This window comes from Gadus macrocephalus, chromosome 4 (genome assembly GCF_031168955.1).
Source record: "Gadus macrocephalus chromosome 4, ASM3116895v1".
Taxonomy (NCBI): Eukaryota; Metazoa; Chordata; class Actinopteri; order Gadiformes; family Gadidae; genus Gadus; species Gadus macrocephalus.
Genome location: NC_082385.1, coordinates 10887157 through 10906422, shown reverse-complemented (window position 1 = coordinate 10906422; position 19266 = coordinate 10887157). Strand labels below are relative to the sequence as shown.

Genomic DNA, 19266 nt, shown 5'->3' with positions numbered 1-19266 from the left:
TCAATATGGACGTCAGAGAGTCAAGGCCAAAGTTCCTTTCCCCCAATTATTCTCAACCATAGCCGAGATAACCCCCACCACGAATCTTTACTTGTTGTGGAAGTACGAGAGACATCAGACGCAGTCTTTATGATTCATAATATCATCCAATGGGCACATAGCTTTTGGCCGTGATATTAGATATAATATTATATAATTCGCCATATATTATTATTATTATTATTATTATTATGATATCCTATTCTATCTATATAGAGCTCCGGTAGTCCGTAAACGGCAACCATCACTTCTCCTCCATGCTGTGGTTCACTCTGACAGCTCATTGGTCAATGGGCAGCAGCTCATTTGCGTTAAAGGTACAGACACCAGAAAAAGCGCATTCCGAAGGGACTGAAACAGAGGGGAAAAGCGAGATCTTTTTTCCTAAAAGCTATTTCCAGCAAACAGCTTCAAAAACATGTTTTCTGGTACTCAAATACTTTGTTTACTTGTTGGGAAAACACCATAATATGTCTCCTTTAATGAAAACAAGGACGCAAGATTCCCTATTCTAAAGCAATAGTCTTTCCTAGAAAGCAGCTCTCCTGGACAGCGGTCTGACTTGGTTTGAAAACACTGAAAACGTCATTCAAAACATGAATTCCCAAAACATATGCCATACAAACAAATGCCTGAATAAAACCTCAATGTATTTAACTATTATGTAACGGCTTCTTAAATAATATACAATAAAAGAAATCTCCATTAAAAAAAAGTTAAAAGAAGGCAGGTAGCCTAAATATGGAAGTAGTCATTTCAATAAATGAAAAGAAGCTCCATGAAAACAAGAGTGTAAAAATCTCTTCTCTAATGCAATGGTCCCTCCAAGACAGCAGCTGAAGCATCAGTCATAATTACCACCAGTTGTAATAACCTGAAAATCCCCTGCAGTCCATCCATCTCATCTTCTGGCCTCTTTTATAGTGGTGGATCTGCACACTGGAAAAAGGGTTTTAAGCCGTACTTCATCTGATTATTATTTTGTAATTCAATTCAAATAAAAAAAAATTGTTTTATTTTTAAAATAACTTTTTTTTATTTCAAAATACTGTGAAATATAGATATTTTTAATTAGGAGCTCAATTAAGAAATATCCATTTTGACAAATGTAAAATTTTAAGGTTGTGTATTCAACTGATTAATAATTTTGTCATTCAATCCAAATTTTTTTTTTTTGTTTTCTTCCTAAAACACTTATATTTGATTAGGAGCTCAATTTAGAAATATTTTTCAGACAAATGTACAATTTCAAGGTTACGTACAAGCCTGCGCATGCGCATTAAATACAAAGACGCTTACGACTGCTGGACCAAACCGCAGTGTTGCCAACTTAGCGATTTTGTCGCTATATTTAGCTACTTTTCAGACCCCTGTGGCGACTTTTTTTCAAAACAGCGACAAGCGACAAATCTAGCTTCTTTTCCAGCTGCTATTGGTGACTTTTGGCGACTTTTTGAGGTGAAAGCACTAGCCTTGACCAGAGTGACGATGACTCACTGGTTCTGTGAGCTAGGACAGTCTGTCTGTGTCTGGAGGGAGGTCTGGAGTAGGTCTAACTCTGCCATTTAGATTGTTAATATATATTGTATATTGTTGGTTCGATCCCCGGCTTCACCAAGCAGAGTATCGAGGTGTCTTTGACAAAGCACCTAACTGACTGATGTCGCGATGTGATGTCGAATCCAGACAGAAGCGCCCCAAGGCCATTGGGGGCGGGAAAAAATGATGATGATGATGTATACAAAAATATGTTATGTTTAAAAATGTTCATGTTTAAATGAGAAACAATTGTTTGATTAAATTGTAATCTTTTTGATTGGATAAAACAAATTATTTCTGATAGATACTTCTTAAATGAGAAACAATTGTTGGAGTGAATCAATATATTTTTGTTTAGGATTTAACATACGATTTAAATGTATTAACTTCATTCAAAGAATAGAATTATACTTGGTGCCAAGTTGTATTATTTAGTTTTTATGAATGTAATATAGATGTGAACCATTACCCTTGTTTTTTTTAATTGGTTCAACAGAAGGCTTTTTCCAGTGCAGTCCAGTCAGAAACTATATAAGGGCAGATCTTCAAAATTCTTTTTTTAAACTTTGCAAATAATCTGTTCATTGGCTCATTCTTTGAGTGCCTTACATGATAACAATTTATGTAGTTGATGTATTTATATCGCAATAGCTTAACTGCCACATCAACACATTTCAACAGTTTTCATGCTGGAATTAATTTCCTAATGTCTGGGGATATTTCATGTTTGCAGTTTTTTTCATGAAAATTCAGAACATTTACTCGGTTTAACAAGTTAAGAATCAGTTAAATCTAAATATAATATAGTAATGTTTATTACAAGTGCTTGCCACATTGCAAGCGTTAGCCAACATTCCGTATGGTTGGCATGATTTAATATCTTTTATTTTTTATTGATGTTTACTCTTACTAAAAGGCATTTTTCTTTTTATATATTATATAATATAAATGTAATTAAAATAATGAAAATTGATCTATATATTAAGCAACAGCAATTCTAATATAAGATCCCTATCTTACTTAATCATCTTTACATTTTTATTTTTGAATTGATATGTCTGATTTTGTTTCTGTAGCACTGAATCTGTTAGCTTGTTGTCCGAGTGCTTGACCTCATTAAAAGGCACCAATGGCACATTGCATCATTTTCATGAGCAAATGCCGTTTATATGGAATTTTGAGCATTATTGAGAATGAAATCCACATTGTGACAGATTTTTGGAGTTACTGACAATTTTGTGTCATTAACTCCAAAAATCGGTCACAATTGTAACTTTTAAAATTAACAGTAAAATTGTGGAATTGTGATTGATGGAACATTGCAAAAACAAATGTCAGCCATCTTTTCGGGAATCATAATTTTCCGTAGAGAAGGTCGACGAAATTTGGTGTAATTTTCCGCCTGCGGTTATTAAGATCACGATTTTTGATGTTTTCCTAGAACTTTCACTGTAAAAAAAATAAAGACGGACATTGTGGGTTGTAGAAAAAATCATGTAAAATATGATATGCCAAGATTCAGAATTGTTCCTCCATTAAGGCAGCGGGGCTACACCGCAGATGTCTTTTTCTTTTTAATCACAAATCTTGGGTACGTGAAAAAATAGAATCGTTGCACCAATCGTGTTCCTATTTACACAATAGGTATGTACCGTTCAGTTTCGGCGTTTCCATCAAGGTCTTATCCAACATTTCAATAAACCATTGACTACTCTGTTCTTCATCTCATCTCATCTCATCTTCATCCGCTTATCCAGGGTCGGGTCGCGGGGGGAGCAGCTCAAGCAGGGGGCCCCAGACTTCCCTGTTCTACTCTGTTCTTTAATATAAATTTATTTCTACACATTTAGTTGAATGAATCGTACATCTAAGTCATTATAGTACCTCAATAAGTCAACAGTTTTCTAGTCTACTATCGCTAACCATGAGCCATAGCTGCTCCCCAGAGGATAGCCGCCTCCCACATGCCTGAATAAGTGCCTGCACTGCTCTGCCTAGATGATTATAAGGCACATATGCCCATGACCACTTAAGCAGGCTAGAATTCGTGGTGAGTAGCCAATGAATGCTAGGCATTCACCCTCATGCCATGCTACACAACAGCTGTAAATACATGTGGTCTGATTAATGAATATTGGGGGGAGAGCGAGAGGCGGAAGAGAATACAGTTTAAACTCTTTAATCGAAATGTGTATTAATTAGCCTGCCCATTTGGGAGCACTGTGTTGCCTAATGGCGGGAGGCTGTTTTAAGATGATTGCTACCGACTCACATTCTCTGCATTTCAAAACAACCTTGTGCAAATATTTGTGTAGGATTATGTTCTCCCAAAGCTTAACGGTAATTCCTTGACGAAAGTGAGTTCATTACATTGACTTGGTAGCCCAAATTGAAAGTTGGATGCCAGCAGCTAAACCTGTGGCACTTTGATTGTGGGGTTACCACCAGGATATGCAGTTAGGGTTGATTTTGCTGAAGTACTGTACTGAAAAAAATTGCATTAGTTGTCCTTAAACCTCTTAGAACATTCCAAAGCATTATTTTACTTTTAACTCACTCTATTTGTCTTATGCCTGAATTATGTAACTAAAAGTAATTTTAGGTTAATTTTAGAAGATGTCAAAGAAGCCATTTCAGCTAAAACTGAATCATAAATATTGAAACTAAACAACTCAAAATATCTCTCCTCCCTCCATCCCTAAGTGTTGCATGTTGATATTGTGATGATGTTGATCTCATTACAGTGCATTCAATTTGGTAATAGCTTGACGAATGGCATTAAAAATGACATGGCATTAATCTTAACTCCAGCAATTTTAGAGTTGGCATTAGTTTAGTGCCAGGGAACCCGAAATCATGTTATTTTGGTTTAAAACAACTTATTTTATCTTCCAGTAATCCAAACCATTTTTTCACCCACTAAAATGAATGTCATTCACATAAAACAATTATCCAATCATATATTTTTGCCAGTCTCTGTCAACCAGTTTGTGAACACTGGACCCTAGGAAATAGAAGACCTGTCATTCCCTTTCATCTGCAACTCCTTTTCCAAAAAAGCACAAAGCCTGTGTAAAGACAGAAAATCCCAGCAATATGACGCAGTGACTGAAGCAATTAATCATTACATTAATAAAAAAAATCAGCATAAAATCTCTTTCCCAACAGCCGAATGACCTTGTGTCTGACCACATCCAATTAGCTCTTGATAAGGATCCAGATCCAGTGAAAATATTCTCTGATTACAGGGCTATGCAAAGAAAGTAAGGTCAAACAAATAAATACAAAATACAAGATGGAAAGTTGTTCTATAGTTTATTGATTTCTATTCACAATTTAGCCATATTTTATGACTTGTATGAATGATGTTTCAAATATGAGGAATTATTCAGCAGTCTCCTTTCCCTAAAGAGAAAATCAAAAGAAAAGTAGGGTTTAAATTTGTAAAAGGCATTTTTAAAGTAAAGAATTCAAGGAAATTATTAAATAGAAAATAGTTGAAAAATCTGAACTGTACTTTTACTGTCCAATTACCTTTCCAGAGTCACGGGTCTTTGCCCTCAGCTTGTTGACCTGAGTCTCAGCGATGTCAGCACGTTCCTCAGCCTCCTCCAGCTCATGTTGAACCTTCCTGCATTTGGACAGGTAAGAGTTGGCCTGCTCCTCCTGTAGAAACATTCATATTTTGTCAGTTTGAATATAATGTAACAAAGTTGAACTATCCCTTGTTTTTCCTTGCAACTTACCGCTTCCTCAGACTGTCTCTTGTAAGCCTTCACCTTCAATTGCAGCTTATCAACAAGATCCTGAAGTCTGCAGCCATTCTTCTTATCCTCCTCAGTCTATTTCACATTTGAAAGTGAAAAATCCACATCATGTGGCCTTTAGATATGATCAAAATGCTATATCAGTAGAAACATATTTGGAGATGTAAATTGGACATACCTGGTAGGTGAGTTCCTTGACTCTCCTCTCATATTTGCGGACACCTTTTATAGCTTCTGCTCCACGTCTCTGTTCATTATCAACCTCGGACTCCAGATCGCGAACCTTGAGAGTAAAAGTGAATGACTCAACCTTGTCCTTACACTTGAGTAATACATTTTTAAATGCCGGCTGATTATTGTCTTACTCTGGCCTCCAGTTTCTGCAGCTGCTTCTTGCCACCCTTCATGGCCAGGTTCTCAGCTTCATCCAGGCGATGCTGCAGGTCTTTCACTGTGACCTCCAGGTTCTTCTTCATCCTCTCAAGGTGAGAACTAGTATCCTGCTCTTTTTTCAGCTCCTCAGCCATCATGGCAGCCTACAAGAACAAGTAATATATTCATCAAGAGTTCCATTAAGTTCTCAAAACATCAATTAACAAACAAATATAGGCCTACATCAGTGATGGCTTTCTTGGCCTTCTCTTCAGCATTTCTGGCTTCCTGGACACTGTCGTCAACCTCACCCTGGACTTGGACCAGGTCACTTTCCAGCTTTTTCTTTGAGTTCAACAGGCTTGTGTTCTGAAACATATTATTACTCAATTACTGTTAAAACATGAACGTGTTCTTGTAATCGTATGACAGGATTCAAATGTTTGTTTACCTGAGAGTGCAGCAGTCCAACACGCTCGCTGGCATCCACCAGCTCTTGCTCAGCCACTTTGCGGCCTCTCTCTGTCTGTTCCAGAGCTGCCCTCAGCTCCTCAATTTCAGCCACCATGAGACCGTTCCTACGTTCCACCATGGCAGCCTGCTCCTTCAGGTCTTCCGCAGCTCTGACAGCATCATCAAGATGCAGTTGGGCATCCTAATATTCACATGAAAACAGAACTGAATAGTTCACCACAAGATATAAATGTAACTATATTCTACATGTGCAGTACATTACATCTGTGTTTTACCTTCAGTTGTCCTTGAACATTTCTCAGCTGCTTCTGGGCCTCAGCAGCCTGGCGGTTGGCATGACTCAGCTGGATCTCCATCTCATTCAAGTCTCCTTCCATCTTCTTCTTGATTCTCAGGGCATCATTCCTGCTCCTGACCTCAGAGTCCAGCGTGCTCTGCATGGAGTCAATGACCCTCTGGCTGTTCCTCTTGATCTGCTCCATCTCCTCATCCTTTTCAGCCAGCTTCCTGTCAACCTCACCCTTAATCTGGTTCAGCTCCAGTTGGACACGCAGAATCTTGGATTCCTCATGCTCCAGGGTTCCCTAAGGTATAAAATAAAAATTGACAAAATTGCAGACACAAATTATTTGATTTTTTATGTTGTTTTGCAGATTGAATCCTCACCTCAGCTTCCTCAAGGGCTGACTGGATCTCAGTCTTCTCTGTCTCCACCTGCTTCTTGGATTTCTCCAGCTCATGGATGCTCTTTCCGGTCTCACCAATTTGTTCAGTCAAATCAGAAATCTCCTCTGCAGAGCAATTTTGCATTTGTCATAAGTCTGATACATATTTTACCACAACCTAGCACTTTAATATTTAACAAATACTCACGTTGAAGGTTTTTGTTTTCACGCTTCATGGTCTCCAGATGATCTAGAGTTTCTTCATAGGAGTTCTTCATCTTGAAAAGCTCAGTGCTGAGAGAACGAGCCTCTTTAAGACTTCCTTCAAGCTCTGCCTGACCCTCCTCATATTTCTGCTTCCAGTCAGCCAAAACCTGCACAATATTGTTAATAAAGTAGGAAAAGTTTAGCACTTGAAGAATAATCATTGTATACAAATATTTAAAATGTCATCTCAATTAATTACAACACACCTTGTCAAAGTTCCTCTGCTTCTTGTCTAGGTTGGCTGCCAGTCCGTTGGCCCTCTCCACATCAACCATGAGGTCCTCCACCTCACCCTGGAGTCTCTGTTTGGTCTTCTCCAGAGAGGCACACTTGGAGTTCACAGCCTCAATCTGTTCCTCAGCCTCTTGAAGGCGCTGGGCAAGCTTTTTTCTGTTAAAGAATAACATGGCTTGATTTGGGTACGTTTAACAATTATAATGTCCAATTTAGGTAAAGTTTTAAATGATTTACTCACTTGGACTCCTCAAGCTCCTCAGTGCGCTGGATAGCATCAGTTTCATACTTGCTCCTCCACTGAGCCACCTCACCGTTGGCCTTGGACATTCCACGCTGTAGCTCAGCCTTGGCCTCCTGCTCCTCCTCAAACTGCTCCCTCAGAAGATCACAGTCATGGCGGGCTGATTGCACACCATGAGCAAGAGCATTCTTTGCCTACAAAAGGCGAAACAGAGATCTCGTAAATTCAATACATTTCATGATCTTTGAAGCCTACCGTCTTTATGAATAAATGATCCTTACTTTTACTTCCTCCTCATTTTGCCTCTTCAGCTCCTCAACCTGCTGAGTATATGCCTGCTTGCCTCTGGTCAGCTGGGAGACAAGAGCTTCCTTCTCCTCAAGCTGTCGACCAAACTCACCTAGTCGGCGGAGGTATGTCAAATTAGTTATACATATTGAATTTGTGAGAAAATCTCATCTCATCTCATCTCATTTTCGTTCGCTTATCCGGGGTCGGGTCGCGGGGGGAGCAGCTCAAGCAGGGGGCCCCAGACTTCCCTTTCCCGGGCCACATTGACCAGCTCTGACGGGGGGATCCCGAGGCCAGTGTTGAGATATAATCTCTCCACCTAGTCCTGGGTCTTCCCCGAGGTCTCCTCCCCACTGGACGTGCCTGAAACACCTCCCAAGGAAGGCACCCAGTGGGCATCCTTACCAGATGCCCGAACCACCTCAGCTGTCTCCTTTCTAAGTAACGGAGCAGCGGCTCTAATCCGAGTTCCTCACGGATGGCTGAGCTTCTCACCCTATCCCTAAGGGAGACGCCAGCCACCCTTCTGAGAAATCTCATCTCGGCCGCTTGTACCCGCGATCTCGTCCTTTCGGTCATCACCCAGGCCTCATGACCATAGGTGAGGATAGGAACGAAGATCGACCGGTAGATCGAGAGCTTTGCCTTGCGGCTCAGCTCTCTTTTCGTTACAACGGTGCGGTAAAGCGAACGCAATACTGCCCCCGCTGCTCCGATTCTCCGGCCAATCTCACGCTCCATAGTACCCTCACTCGCGAACAAGACCCCGAGGTACTTGAACTCCTTCATTTGGGCTAAGGACTCATTTCCTACCCGGAGTAAGCAATCCACCGGTTTCCTGCTAAGAGTCATGGCCTCAGATTTAGCGGTGCTGATCCTCATCCCAGCCGCTTCACACTCGGCCGCCAGCCGATCCAGTGAGTGCTGAAGGTCACAGGCCGATGATCCAATGAGGACCACATCATCTGCAAAAAGCAGTGACGAGATCCTCAGACCACCGAACTGCAACCCCTCCCCACCACGACTACGCCTCGATATCCTGTCCATGTATATCACTAACAGGATTGGTGACAAGGCGCAGCCCTGGCGGACACCAGCACCCACTGAGAACGAAACTGACTGGCTGCCGAGGAGGAAAATGTATATTCAATTACATTCCCATAATGGTACCCCCAGAATTTCAAATGATACAAATGCCTGAATAAAATAAATACCAACCATTTTCTGTCAGCAGTCTTGCTCTCTGGGCACTGATGTCATTGACCTGGCGAGCATTCTCATCACTCTTAGCCTTGATTTCACTGAGTTGGTCCTCAAGGGTACGGCAAATTTTTTCCAGATTTCCCTGATGATTAAAAGATTATCAATTTGAAATCAATGTTGATTAATAGTTATTTATGTACTTATTATTTTGCATTATTTCTTAACACAATGAAGGTATTGAAGAATAACTTACCTTGGCCTTAGAAACAGCTTCCATGTTGCTGGAGAGGTCATCAATCTCCATCTTGTACTCGCTCTTCTCCTTCTCAAGCTTCTGCTTGACACGCTGGAGGTTGTCAATCTGCTCTCCCAGCTCTGCTACACTGTCAGCCTGCTTCTTACGCAGAGCAGAAGCAGTGGCTTCATGCTGCAGGGTGGACTCCTCAAGGTCACGACGCAGCTTCTGGAATTCAGCCTCACGCTTCTTGTTCATCTCAATCTGAGCAGAAGTGGCTCCACCAGCCTCCTCAAGCCTCTCACTGATCTCTTCAAGTTCCCTGGAGAGATCAGCTCTCTGCTTCTCAACCTTGGCCCGAGCAGCACGCTCAGCCTCAATCTCTTCCTCCAGTTCCTCAATACGGGCCTAAATAATACACAAATATTAAGGTCAATATCCAAGTTCATAATTTCAGAACGTTTATATTAAAACAATTAAATTGATTAATTTTCCCACCTGAAGCTCCTTGATCTTTTTCTGAAGCTGAGCACCCAATGACTGCTCATCCTCAATTTTGCTCAGAAGCTGGCTGGTCTCAAAGTCCTTCCTGTGAATAATTAATAAGATAAATTGTAAACTATATCAAAACAGTCACATGCACTAAACCCGATTGTTATTGTTAAAAAACAAATTAATTACTTCTTGATTTTCTCGTCAGACTGCTGTTTGTCATTCTCAAGGTCCATGACAGTTTCCTGAGCCAGTTTCAGATCACCCTCAAGCTTTCTCTTGGATCTCTCAAGGTCCATACGGAGCTTCTTCTCTTGCTCCAGAGAACCTTCAAGCTGGATGTCAATAATTGAAAAATAATTAAGAACAATCCAATGTAATATTGAATATTCACTCAACTCCATTACTAATATTCATTGAAAGTTTCCATGAGCTTTTCTCACATCATCCACTTGCTGTTCAAGCTTGGTCTTGGCCTTGGTCAGAGTGTTGACTTTGTCTTCCTCTGCCTGCAGGTCATCAAGAGTCTGCTGATGTGACTCTTGGAGGGCTTTCTTCTCCTTTGTCAGCTTAGCAACGCTCTCATCCTGAGAGGCCATCTCCTCAGTCAGGTTCTTCACCTGAAAAAAACAAATTCACGTTTCATAATTTCTCATAAGTAAAATGTAACCTTCCCTTAAACTCTATAACGGATGGACAATGTTGATGGTGATGGTATTGTGGTTAAATCTTAACAAACCTTGTTTTCAGTGGCATGTTTCTCCTTCTCCACTTTGGCCAAGGTAAGCTCCAGGTCATCAATGTCCTTCTTGAGTTCAGAGCATTCATCTTCCAGTTTCCTCTTCTTGGCAGTCAGCTCAGCATTGATTTCCTCCTCATCCTCCAATCTCTCAGTCGTCTCCTTGAGTTTGGCCTCCAGCTGGATCTTACTTTTGATAAGTCCTTCACACCTCTCCTCAGCATCATTCAGATTGTCTCCTTCCTGTGTGATATTTATATTGGTAAAACATGTCACATCAAATGTATCTCAATGTTTGCACACATACATCTTACATAATGTTTACTTACAGAAGCCATTTGCAGTGCAAGATCATTCTTCTCCTGCAGGAGAGAAACCATCTTCTGCTCAAGTTCCTTCTTCTTGGCCAGGGCAGCTGCCAAGTCAGTCTTCATCTTATCATAGTTTTCCTTCATATTGGCAAGCTCCTTCTCGGTTTCAGCACTCTTCAGAAGAGGCTTTATCTTGTAGTACACCTTCATCCATGGCCAGTGTTTGACATTCATGAATGAGCGGATGTTGTACTGAATAGTGTAGATTGCTTCCCTATAGAATAAAATAAACCATCATATCGGGGATGTACTACAAACCCATTGGTGTTTTGACAACAATGTTTAAAAACATACCTCCTCTCCGTCATCTTCACGTATTCCTTTCTCATGACATAACCTCTGGCTGCAGCCTGAAGCATCCCGACCAGAGCTGCCAGCTTCTCATCTCGCATCTCCTCAAGAGTACCCAGAAGACCAGCTTTGAAGAACACCTTAATGTAACAAGAGACGTTTGTCAGCGTCAAATCCAGTATAAACCTAGTTTTTGCAGCAATAAACATACCTTGGTGTGTCCAAATTTGTACTCATCATGAGGTACGTCAATGGATCCAAGAAGTTTCTCAGAAGCCTTCTTGTTGTCAATAAACTGACCGTCAGGAATGACACTGGCATTCAGTACTTTGTACCTGAAGAAGACCATTGTAATGTTTTTAACAATAACTAAAATGTTAAAAGACATTTTTAAAGTTCAAAAATCAAAATGATGGAGTTAATACCTCTGCTTGAAGTCAGCATAGATGATTCTGCTGGGGAAGCCCTTTCTGCAGATTCTGATGCCCTCCAGCACACCGTTACACCTCAGCTGGTGGATAACCAGGTGGTTCTCCATGAGTCCTGTCATTTTTGTGAAATTCATGAATTTAATATTATAAGTTAACTAAATGTATAATCTTGATGCAGACACTATGAACATTTACTAGTAGTCACTGTACCTGGAGTCTTTGACTCATTGGGAATCAGACAACGCACAAAGTGAGGATGGGTGCTCCTCAAGTTGGTCATCAGTTTTCCCAAGTTCTCCTAAAGGCACAAAACTAAATATTAATTACGTAGAACGATTTAGAATTATATATGCATATGTAGTAAGTAGTACTACAAGTACATTTTTACATTTATTTGTGTGTTTACCCTTACCCTGAACTGTGATGACACTGTTTGCATGGAGCCACCCTTCTTCTTGCCTCCTTTCTTGGCACCCCCGACCTCTGTTTTTAATTATAGTTGATTGGTCACTGTTCAATTTATAACTTTAGTTTTTTCTAAGAAACACATTTAGTGGCTGGAAATAATTATAATATCACTGACGTAAAAACTACTGGTCCCAAATGTGAGCCGTACCTTCAACTACAGGTGGGTACAGGACAGGCAGCAGTTTGTTTGAGGACTTCTGGTACAGCTGAATAACAGAGTCATTCAGGGGATCCTTGTTCTTGTCCAGCCAGCCAGTGACGTTGTAGTCCACAGTACCAGCATAGTGCACCAGGGAGAAGTGGGCCTCAGCCTTGCCCTTTCCTGGCTTGGGCTTCTCAAATGCTCTGTTCTTGCCAAGATGCTGGTCAAACAGCTTGTTCTTGAAGGTAACGTCTGAGGCCTTGGGGAACATACACTCCTCTTCAAGGATGGAGAAGATTCCCATTGGCTTAAGAGAAAAAAATATTGATGAAACATTATCAAAAGTAATTTGTAATTCATGCAAAGAATAATTATTTATAGTTATAATATTCAGGTGTACCTTCTCAATGAGCTCAATGCAGGCAGCCAAGTCCATGCCAAAGTCAATGAACTCCCAGATGATACCCTCCTTCTTGTACTCCTCTTGCTCCAGGACGAACATGGTGTGGTTGAAGAACTGTTGCAGTTTCTCATTGGTAAAGTTGATACACAGCTGCTCCATGCTGTTGTACTAGTAGGGGACATTTAATAAACCGACTATTACTCGTTTTCAAGAATTGAATGGTAATGACGAACGTCTCAGAATGAAGGAAATGCTTTCAGAAATGCTGCCACTTATTGAACAACCTACATCAAAAATCTCAAAACCAGCAATGTCCAGCACACCAATGTAGAATTGTCTTGCTTGCTTGGTGTCCAGCATCGTGTTGATACGGATGACCATCCACAAGAACAGCCTCTCATAGATAGACTTGGCCAGGGCACTCACTGAGTTGTTGACCTGAAAATATATTTTTTTATAAAATCATCACAATTATATCAAAATATACTATACGTCATAATAGACAAACCATGTTAACAGAAATTGTACCATATTTCCTTAACAAACTGTGTTTTTCTTACCTGAGGTACAGTCTGTCCCTTGGTGACATACTCATTTCCGACCTTCACTCTTGGGTAGCAAAGAGCCTTGAGCATATCAGCAGAGTTCAGAGACAGTAGATAGCAAATCTTGTCGGCCTCTACAAAGGTAACATGAAAAATGAATGTGTTATTATTCTGTATAATAATTACTCCAAATGTAATACAAGCAAATATGCACCAATATACCTTCTAGTGCACTGATGAATACATGTTAATCGTTACCTTCATTGCCATCTGGCTCAGCCTGCTCCTCACGCTGCTTCTGCTTGAACTTCATGTTACCGTGGTGAAGCACAGCACCAGTAAACTTAAAGATGGCCACCTTGTCCTCACTAGTGAAGCCCAAAATATCAATAGCAGCCTGTGTTGAAAACAAAGAACATTTAGAAAACATTTTGTAAAACGTATGCCATGTGGAAAATATATGAAATGTTTTTCAATCAACCACTGACATCAGTAGCATCCAGCTCCTCTTTGTCATCAATGCTGGCCACAGTGATTTGACCCTGACTGCACATGGGGAAGTCGTAGGGGTTGCTGGTGATGAGTGTCATTTCTGAGGGATTAAACAAATGTATTTTTTTCTGCTTTATATGCTGCTACCTAACAGTTAACTTCTGAATACAAAAATAATTAATCTTGCTTTTCCAAATGTATTTCCATAATATGCAATGGAAGATATAATCTTTACCAAAAACGATTTATTCTAGAGAGAAAACTAGCCCTTTAAATATTTCAACTTCAGAAGTAATTTGTACATATTACGTCATATTCGAATTGATAAAGGCAATTCAGGACAACTTTTCATCTTAATATTAAGTACATTCTTCACACTCTTACTATTATAAAATCTCACCAATGATCTCAGGTTTGTGGTTGGTCATCATCTGGAAGAAGATGTGATAGCCTCTCTCATCGGGAAGCTGGAATGACACTCTGGACTTCTCCAGCAGATCTATAAGGCCCATTCATTAATCAAAACCTATACCACTAATAATCTTGGTTAAGGAATCCACATGTAGAACTAGATACTTACACGTCTCAATGTCAGCACTGGATAGTTTACCGTTTGCGTGGAAATGAATTCTGATGAATTTACCCTGTTTGCAAAATAATTAGTTTTAATCATCCTCAAAAAAATACTCAAAATCTAGGGAGCATCTTCAGGGAGGAATTCATTTCATACTTACAAAACGGGAGGAGTTGTCATTTCTCACAGTCTTGGCATTACCATAGGCCTCCAGCAGGGGATTTGCTGCAATGATCTGGTCCTCCAGTGACCCCTATAATCCGACATAAAATGTTTATACCTTTTTCTGAATTATATTTGAATTCTTCACGTTCTTATGTGATTTATTAATGAATTGATTCATTGATTTAATTGATTTAAACATACTTTTATCTTTCCAGCGCCTACATCCGCCGCCTTATCTCCTCCACCACTCACGGCGATGGTAGCAAAATACTGGATGACACGCTTGGTGTTCACAGTCTTTCCAGCACCGGATTCTCCACTGGGTGTGAAAAGAAGAATAAAGTAAATTCATTTTGACATGTTTCCAATGCATGATTCATTGTATTATATCTATGTCATATTAACAGAATCAAACTTACGTGATCAGGACGGACTGGTTCTCTCTGTCTGCAAAGAAAATTCACATTTGAATGATTATACCATTTATTCATAAAAACAAGGTAAGATTAGGGATTTCAAACTTTGAATTTACAAACCAGTGAGCATGAACTGAAAGGCGTTGTCAGAGACAGAGAAGATGTGGGGTGGAGCCTCCATTCGCTTCTTGCCTCTGTAGGCATTGACACACGACTGATCGTACACTGGGAGCCACTTGTAGGGGTTTACAGTGGCACAGAACAGCCCCGAGTAGGTCTGAAGGAAATCACAGAGAGTTTCAGGGTAATTTATATACTATACTATTATATATTTTATGTATTTTAATTTAGAATGTTAAATATCATACGTAGATCATCCATGCTGCATAACGCTCTGCAAGGTTATACAACACAGAGGCTTCATTGAGATGGGTCATCATGGCCATGTCCTCAATTTTGTCATACTTGGGAGGATTCATGGGAAAGACATCGTCTTCCTTGACTGTCCTCTCCTGAAATATGGAAACCCATTTTTAGTTTTCTTAATAATGCATCTTTCACTTTCGCATTGTTGATACCAACAATCTAGTCCATGCCATGATCAACCTCTGCCTACCTCCTTTGTAGCCAAAACTGTGACGGTGACTTTGCCAGCATCCCTCTTAGTGATGGTACACTTGACGTACAGTTCCTTAACATCAGTGACATATGCAGCAGCCTTCGCATCAAATGGCGTGCTCTGGGCCGCAATCCTCTCCTTCTCTGGCTTCCGGAGGTAAATGGCAGCCGTGCCATAAATGGCCATTTCTGCGTCCGTACTCATGATGGAGGCTTATTTCATGAAAACAAACATACTCATTTATTTATTTTAACTGACATATATAGATGGCTTCAAGAAGGTTTTGTGATGGTGTTTGTCCACGAGATATTCATATTCTTACCGTTTCCTTCCCTCTAATCGAAGAAGAAATTGTTCCTTTAAAAATAAAAGTTATTATTAGTGTTATTAAGTCACATGTATAAGTAAAGGTCGATTTTTGCATAAATAACATCAATGTTTTGTTTTGACAACAAAACAATTAAATTCAAAATTTTACTTGAAAAATCTTTACGAATGTAAACAACACTAGATATTAATTTGAATAACCAAAGATCCTAAACATTATCTAAAAGACATGTGAATTAAAAATATTCTTCATGATTCTTTTTAAGAGGTAGATAAATAGGAATATTTTCAATGAACGCAATAAAAAAAGCATTTCTGATTCCCCATGCAATGATCTCCCTTCCACAGCAGCTGAAGCATCAGTCTGACTTACCACCAGTTGTAATAACCTGAAAGCCCCTGCAGTCTCTCCATCTCATCTTGTGGCCTCTTATATAGAGGTGGTTCTGCAGTCCAGGCTGAAACTAAATAAGGGCAGATCTTCTTGTGCTGTTGAGCTTTGCATTTAATTTGTTCATTGGCATATACATTTCCAACAGTTACAATTCTGAAAGCAAATTAATAATTGACTTTGAAGATATATAGAATACAATATAATGTTAGCTTATTGTATTTTCTCAACGTATATTTTGTTATTCATATTTTGTTTCCTTGCAGATTGTGATCACTTATTTAACAATCAGTTTCACACAATCTATAATTATATCATGTACAAACGTTGAATACGTATCAATGCCACATTGCAACTGTAAGCAAGGGTTCCTTTTTTGGCTTTGTCACAGTATTCAAACATTTATGACATAATGCCAAGGTAGACGATTCAATAGAGGCCCTTATGCTGGGGGGTATAGGGCTGCATGTGTTCATTTATTTTAATCATGACTGATTTTTTAAGTTCTTGTATACTTGTATCCACAGGTGTACAGACACTCATCTGCCGTCTCCCTATATTAATAGATATACCATGTGCATATCTGTTCAAAAACTATCTTTAGTATCATTTATTTAATTTAACAGAATAAAAGATGAAGAAGAAGTTTGTGATTCTATAAATATCCAAATTATTGTCTACATTGCAACATTGCAACTGTCACCTGATTACCACTTTAGGCATGGTTAGAGTATATCAAATGTAATGACATGATGCCAAGGAATAGTGATGAATGTATTTTTACATTTTTTGGAGATTTACAGATTGTGTTTCCATTCAGCTTCGCTTCAATTATTTGTTCAATCTGCAATGATTGTGCTTTTAAACTGAATACATATTCAATCTAATGTGCAAAAGTGGACCACCAAGGGAATAAGATGTTTACTTGTTTTTTTGGCATATATCTATAAACATATATATATGCAAAGGCCTATCCACAAATTAATTCTACTATGTAATCACCTTCTTATTCAATTGTATGAAAATACTTTTTATTGTACTTTTATGTTTGATATCTTCATAATGGACAGTTGTTTATGTTACACTGTATCCTCTAGCTTGATGTCGGAGTGCTTGACCTCACATAAATACACCAGTGGCACATAGCTTGCTATTTGGCTGGCAGAAAGGATATTAAGATTGAAGAGACTTTATTGGCTTGTGTAACCGGTCAAAAGCAATTATATTTATATTGGCACCCATATACATACATATACATACATACAACATTTCCACACATATCAAAAATTGTCTTAGATGTGTAACTTCATTGCAGATGCCAGTTGTAAATACATGTGGTCTGATTAATAAACATTGGGGGGAGAGTAAGAAGTTTTATGGGAAAGAGAATACTGTTTAGCCTCAAAAATAGTTTTGCAGGGAGTCATATTTCAAGATGTTTTAGAAGGAGGAATCCTCCCTTCAAAACAATTATAATAAAAAAAGTATACATTTTATGTATATATATACACACTGCTGAGTCGTCCTCTCAGCCATGTTTTCCGATATCTTTTGTAGGTGTTGTGATTCCTCCTAAGGATTACCTTTACCTTTAGTCTTGCTCTCTCATTGGACGAAGGTTGCTACTGTCATTGACAGTCGCTCATTCTTTTAGTGCCATACATGATAACAATCTATAGTTGTATAAGTTGTATATGTATTTTATCTCAATAGTTTAAATGCAACATCAACACATTTCAAATGTTTTTATGCTGGAATCCAATTCATAATATCTGGGGACATTTCATATTTGGTTTCATGGAAATGCAGAACATTTACTATGTTTAACAAGTTAATAATCAGTTTAATCTATAAATATATTAGTTACGTTTATTACCAGTGCTTGCCACATTGCAACAGTTAGCCAACATTCCGTTTTGTTGGCAAGATTTTCAATCTTTATGACTTAATGCCAGGGAACGTAAATTAATCAAGGCCTGATACCTTGGAAGGTATAGTGTTGCATTTATTAATACCTCTTGGAGTGCACTCCCTTCACTTCTTCCATTGCCACTAAGTATTTCATCAACATAGTGTATGTCTGTGTGTGTGTGTGTGTGTGTGTGTGTGTGTGTGTGTGTGTGTGTGTGTGTGTGTGTGTGTGTGTGTGTGCAATGTAAGCATTCTCATGGTGGCTTAACCTAACACAATGCATATGGAGTAATGGTTAAAGTATTTTATCAGCAAAACAGCAAGGAGTAAAAATGAATAAATCAGTTCATCACTCGTTCATCACAATGTAAAAAAATTGTAGGTTATAAAACTTCTTATTGATGCTTCTCTTAATTCATTTGGACCAGAGTACTGGCTTCATTCATGTAGTTTTTTATTTTGAACCGTTATTATAATTATAGCAGTTTAATATTGCGTTTGAAATGTAGAAATGTAAATCTCCCCTTTTTATTATCATTTTTACTGCAGTCAGCGCATACACTGAGACACAAGGGCATCATTCCTGTCTCTTTACCATTTCCCATTTTACTATTGTAATATCAGCCAAAAACCAGCTGCAGTGACATTTACCTTCTATCACAGATTGAATGATAGTTGGGCATCTATCTATAAATAATTAGGTTGACATCGAAACTGAATACAGATCCTTTAGCGGCATGGTTCGGATCATGTTATTGGATTATATATACTTTAATGACATGATGCCAAAGAAATGTTAGATTGCATTTCCATTACTCAGTATTTCATGTATCAGTATATATATAAATAAGGTTGTGGGCAGAGCCTTTGGACTACAAGACCGGTCCAGATATTAAACATGCTTGATATCACTCGGGGCTCTGCAATATATCACTGCGCCTATCGGATTGCGTCTTTGCAGTTCACACTATCATCACTCTAAGGCACATGCTACGATATGCCTCGAAGCTGTGGGCTGTCTTTCACTTGAAAATCTGGCTTAAATCATGTAGTGTTAGCATTTTAGCATTCACAACCAAATCATAAGGAGTGAAGATGTGTGTTACCACCAGGGATGGAAAGTACTTAAACTAAAATGCTGTACAACACACTTTTGCAT

The 19266-nt window shown here is 39.1% G+C and overlaps 1 protein-coding gene across 1 annotated transcript; it reads right to left on the bottom strand.

Annotated features, from left to right (window-relative positions):
- Positions 1 to 4876: 4876 nt before the first annotated feature.
- Positions 4877 to 16245, bottom strand: LOC132455065 (myosin heavy chain, fast skeletal muscle-like). The gene is made up of 41 exons (XM_060048774.1): positions 16179 to 16245; positions 15801 to 15835; positions 15476 to 15690; positions 15228 to 15371; positions 14980 to 15136; positions 14863 to 14890; positions 14645 to 14762; positions 14439 to 14531; positions 14285 to 14348; positions 14105 to 14203; positions 13701 to 13804; positions 13471 to 13609; positions 13228 to 13346; positions 12956 to 13105; positions 12665 to 12835; positions 12271 to 12571; positions 12067 to 12137; positions 11865 to 11952; positions 11649 to 11766; positions 11435 to 11558; positions 11227 to 11363; positions 10891 to 11146; positions 10562 to 10804; positions 10266 to 10442; positions 10012 to 10157; positions 9829 to 9919; positions 9349 to 9738; positions 9111 to 9237; positions 7883 to 8001; positions 7599 to 7795; positions 7330 to 7513; positions 7065 to 7230; positions 6858 to 6982; positions 6467 to 6775; positions 6169 to 6372; positions 5961 to 6086; positions 5711 to 5881; positions 5524 to 5628; positions 5325 to 5420; positions 5113 to 5244; positions 4877 to 4983 (listed from the first exon to the last, which is right to left on the bottom strand). The coding sequence occupies exons 3-41, from the start codon at positions 15680 to 15682 to the stop codon at positions 4963 to 4965; spliced, it is 5817 nt and encodes a 1938-aa protein (XP_059904757.1). The 5' UTR covers positions 15683 to 15690; positions 15801 to 15835; positions 16179 to 16245; the 3' UTR covers positions 4877 to 4962.
- Between the last annotated feature and the right edge of the window lie 3021 nt (positions 16246 to 19266).